Genomic DNA, 4695 nt, shown 5'->3' with positions numbered 1-4695 from the left:
ACACACACACACACACACACACACACACACACACACACACACACACACACACACACAGGCGGATGAAAAAGATACAAGTACACAATGTTGAAGCCCATGGCGTGCAGTCTAAAGGGGACCCATAACCTTGAATGAGGCGAATAGAAAGTGTACGTGTGTGCGAATAAGTGTGCAGGTGTGTGTGTGTGTGTGTGTGTGTGTGTGTGTGTGTGTGTGTGTGTGTGTGTGTGTGTGTGTGTGTGTGTGTGTGTGTGTGTGTGTGTGTGTGTGTGTGTGTGTGTGTGTGTGTGTGTGTGTGTGTGTGTGTGTGTGTGTGTGTGTGTGTGGTAATGAGAGAGTGGGTGGGTGTGCAGAAAAAGGAAGTGGCGAGGAGCAGATAGACGTAAAGGCAACACGACAGAAAGCAACAGATGAGAGAAAAGGAAGAAGACACAATACTCAAACAAAGAGAAGAAGAAGAAGAAGAAGAAGAAGAAGAAGAAGAAGAAGAAGAAGAAGAAGAAGAAGAAGAAGAAGAAGAAGGGGAGGGAGACAAACAACAAAAAGGTGAGAGAAAGGGGGGGTTAAAGAAACTTGTTCACCATAAAGATAACTTTGAACGGCGAGGTAAATATATAGTGTTTGCGAGGTAAATACTTTTGATAATTTTTTGTAAAGAATATCATCACCACTTTATCGGTGTGGAAACAATGTTGTTTTATAATTGTATATGATAAGTATTAGGTATTAGAAGTAGACATAAGTTACTACATATGGAATTGATAACTTGATGTACATGCAAGGTATGAATGAAAAACCTTCCCAGTACTTCTACTTCTACAAAGACATATTTGTTCTTAGGAAATATGTACATTTGTTCTATATAACTAAGAAACAGTCATTTTATTTACCGTGTAAAGTACCTTAAACTAAAGTACATGGGTGTGATGATAATAGCACAATTATACATTTGGAGTTATAACAGAATGTTTTTCACATAAAGCAACATCACAATATCGTTATTATTTTATCCCCCACATTCTCTGTCAAATCCAATAGGGGGCGACAAAAGTTTGTTTGTGTAGAAGTCCACCATAAAATGACCCTTCTTCTCTCAGGATTTATTGTCACAGTAAATATTTTGAGGTCTCGATCGTTACTTTCAAGTCTTCTTCAATGCAGCAGGATGTTAGTTTGGGCAATTTTGGCAACATTTAGAGTAAAACAGAGGATGCAAAAGTGACTTTAAAGGTCCCCGATGATACTGTTTTTCATCAATATATCACAGGTCTCAGATATATACAGAGCCTGTCTCCGATTGGCTGAAACACCAAACAGATCATTGCAGCATTACCCATAATCCCCTCTGTTTCAGCCCTGTTTCCAAAGTGCTGATTCTCTGTCTGTTACTTTAGATGAAAATAAGGAGCCCCTCCCCACGCCCTTCTGAGAGAGATTTGGTTAAAAAGAACTCAATGGTGCTCTAGGTGGAGATTCAGGTGATAGGGGGGGGTTACCTTGGTTGCTGATTGGCTAATGGTTACACAAGACTAAACATCGTTATGACATCATAAAGTGGCCAAAATCTGATCAGCTCATTTTCAGACAGGTTTTTATAGAAATGGATCAGGACAAAAAGAGAGAGAATCTTTGTTCCCTGAAACTGGGGGGGGGGGGGGGGGGATGATTGAATTTCCATTGTTGAAGTTCATTTGAACATTTTGGTCACTTCAATGTGTCTTGTTCAGAGTTTAATAGTACTTAGCTCAACCCCCTGTCATTACTGGTTCCCAAAAAACCAATAGGTCAACAAAAACCAAGATATCGACGGCACAAATACGAGGCTTCACAACTGTAATCCCAAATAAAAACAACGTCATGTTACAGGGACTTCTTTGACTTCCTGTATAGAGTCAATTTGATGAAAAAAGGATTCAATTCAATAACCACTAAATATTCAATTTGCTCGCCTGATGAATGAAAAACAAAATGGAGGTGCGTCAATGTGTTCATTAAGAGAGTCACATTGATGTTTGTTATTTCCCTATGTTATAGATGTGTGTTAAGCTGCTGGTGTTTTATGATTGTATTGCAGATTTGACATGAATGATTCATGAGAAGATGCTGTTGGTGTTTTAATAATCAACGCCTGGAGCATCTCTCTTCCTCTCTTTTTCATTAGCTGTCCGTCTTTTCTTTCTCTCTGACTCATTTTCTATCCCTCTCTCCCCTCAGGTCTCTCTCTCTCTAACTGAACACGTTGAATAACGGCAGAAAAAAAGGACATGTCTATTCCTGCTGTTTCTTCTCTCTCCTTTACCTCATATTTGGACTTTCTCTCCTTCACTTTCACTTTCTCGCTCTCTTTCTTCACGTGTTTCTTCTTGCTATTGCAAATCATTGATTTTAAGAGGGCAAGAAAAAGACAGAGGAAACTTATCTCCTTCCTCTTTCTCTGCTTATTTCGTTAGTTATGTTGGTTGGTTAGTCACTTAGTACGATGTGTTCAGAAAAGTCAGTGTTGTCGTTGCTTTAGGTGAAAGTCAGCGGGAGCCCCGGTATCAGAGGAAGATTTACACCCTGCTGAATTACTCAAAAACAGAACATCATGGCTGTCAAATAACCGGTAAGCCTGATCAATATATTATCAAACATATCATTGTCAGTGGTGGAGGAAGCATGCAGACCTGATACTTAAGTAATATGGATACTCAATTGTAAAAATACTCTGTTAAGTAAAAATCCTGCATTTAAAATATTACTTAAGTTAAAGTACAAAAGTATTGGAATGGAAATGTCCTTAAAGAGGCCCCATTAGGGTTTTGGTTGTTTTCCCCTTTTCCTGAAGTTTGTTATATGGTTCCCTCCTCTCCCACACCCCAACCCCCCCGCCTGAAACGCCTCCATTGGACTCCTTTGTTTACTTCAGGAACATAGTGACATCACTATGTAACCGTCGTGCTAACACAATGTACGTGATAGGTGGCGGGACATCTCTAATCGGTTGACCAATCACAACAGAGCTGGCCAGCTAACCAATCAGAGCAGACTGGGCTCTGGTTTCAGACAGAGGGTGAAAAGAGGTGCTGCAAAACAGGCAGTATGAGAAAAATAAAGAGCTTTTTGAACATTAAAGCAGGGAGACATGTCACAGTAGAGGAACACAATACTAATATGAAACTGAAAATAAGCACAATATGACCTCTTTATTAGACCGCAATGAAACATTGGACAATTTCAAAAATCTCAAACTAATTTGTCGAGCGATAACAAGTGTTGAAAGAAAATGATAACCCTTCTCATATCTTCTACGATCACTGATGGTTGATGTGAAATGCATGCTGGGATACCTTGCCAAGCTCAAATATTGTAAGGTTTCTCGGTAAATTGGGAAACATTTGGACGGTTCTTGTCTAAATGTGATTAGATGAGACTGTCATGAAACAAGAGCAGACAAGAAATCAGATTGAGAAAAAAACACTCATATCTCTTATCGTTTCATATCAATAACACACGCTTGCTTCAGTATACTGACTCCCCCTGTGTGTGTGTGTGTGTGCGTGTGTGTGTGTGTGTGTGTGTGTGTGTGTGTGTGTGTGTGTGTTTTTGCATGTGCATGTGTGCATGTGTGCATGTGTGTGTGTGTGTGTGTTTGTGCATGTGTGCATGTGTGTGTGTGTGTTTGTGTGTGTGTGTGTGTGTGTGTGTTTTTTTGCATGTGCATGTGCATGTGTGCATGTGTGTGTGTGTGTGTGTGTGTGTGTGTGTGTGTGTGTGTGTGTGTGTGTGTGTGTGTGTTTGTGTTTGTGCATGTGCATGTGTGTGTGTGTTGAGACAGTGTGGGTGATCTGACTTCCTGCTGTGAGGAAACTCTTCCGATGGAGACACACTGAAACGGTTCAGATCTGAACTTGTGTGGAAACACAATGAATCAGACACACACACACACACACACACACACACACACACACACACACACACACACACACACACACACACACACACACACACACACACACACACACACACACACACACACACACACACACACCATCAGGGTTCAGGCAAGTCAAGTCTTCACGATGATGAGTCTTTGAAGTAGATCTTCTCAGTGTGGCGGGAGCTTCGCTTTGTCATCGCACAAATAATTTTGTCATGTCCAACTTTGTGTATTGAAGTTTTGTCACAAACAAAACTACAAGCGGGTGCAGAAAATAAAGAAGTGCGACTTAAAATAGAGAGACTTGGAACATAACGGTGAGTACATTCAATGTTTTTGTTTCGGTCAGGGAGGCTGCTCCAGTAAATATCCTGTAAAACCAAAACTAGAACTAAAACTGGTGGTGATTTCACTTCAGGCACTCAACATGTAACTGATTCTTCATCAAAGCTGTGATATTTTACACATTTCAACAATATAAATCGCGATCTAACACTATTTGAAATCTTTCTGATAAAAGCTTTTGCCTAGACTGTTTTAAGTATTATGACTAGAATAAACTCTGTTTAACTCTGTATGTTTTGAGAGAAAAAAAGAGAAAGACATTCAGAATAAAAACAGAGAAGGAGTTCCCTGGGTGGATTAGTGATTGGTCATTTTCAGGTTTCTGTCTGGCTGCTGAATATCCTGTCTTTTTATTTAAAAAGGGAAGTTTCTCTTTTACCATTATCATCTTGTTTTAGAAACTGCAGCTAAATAAGCTTCACTGTTTTGAC

General features: G+C 39.9%; 1 protein-coding gene across 5 annotated transcripts in view; it reads left to right on the top strand.

Moving 5' to 3' along the window:
• Positions 1-334: 334 nt before the first annotated feature.
• LOC307037850 (tyrosine-protein phosphatase non-receptor type 7-like) overlaps positions 335-4695 on the top strand; it is a 12361-nt gene continuing 8000 nt past the window's right edge. Inside the window, exons 1-2 of one of the 5 annotated variants that reach the window (XM_079679028.1) lie at positions 335-546; positions 2516-2605. In XM_079679028.1, the coding sequence (XP_079535154.1) occupies positions 411-546; positions 2516-2605 (226 nt within the window). In that variant the 5' untranslated portion in view covers positions 335-410. Of the gene's footprint in view, positions 547-1718; positions 2606-3772 lie in introns of those variants that run through there. The other 4 variants (XM_079679029.1, XM_079679031.1, XM_079679032.1 and 1 more) reach the window with 4 other exon arrangements.

Source organism: Notothenia rossii (assembly GCF_949606895.1).
Source record: "Notothenia rossii genome assembly, chromosome: 4".
Taxonomy (NCBI): domain Eukaryota; kingdom Metazoa; phylum Chordata; class Actinopteri; order Perciformes; family Nototheniidae; genus Notothenia; species Notothenia rossii.
This window is presented reverse-complemented; position numbering and strand designations above follow the sequence as displayed.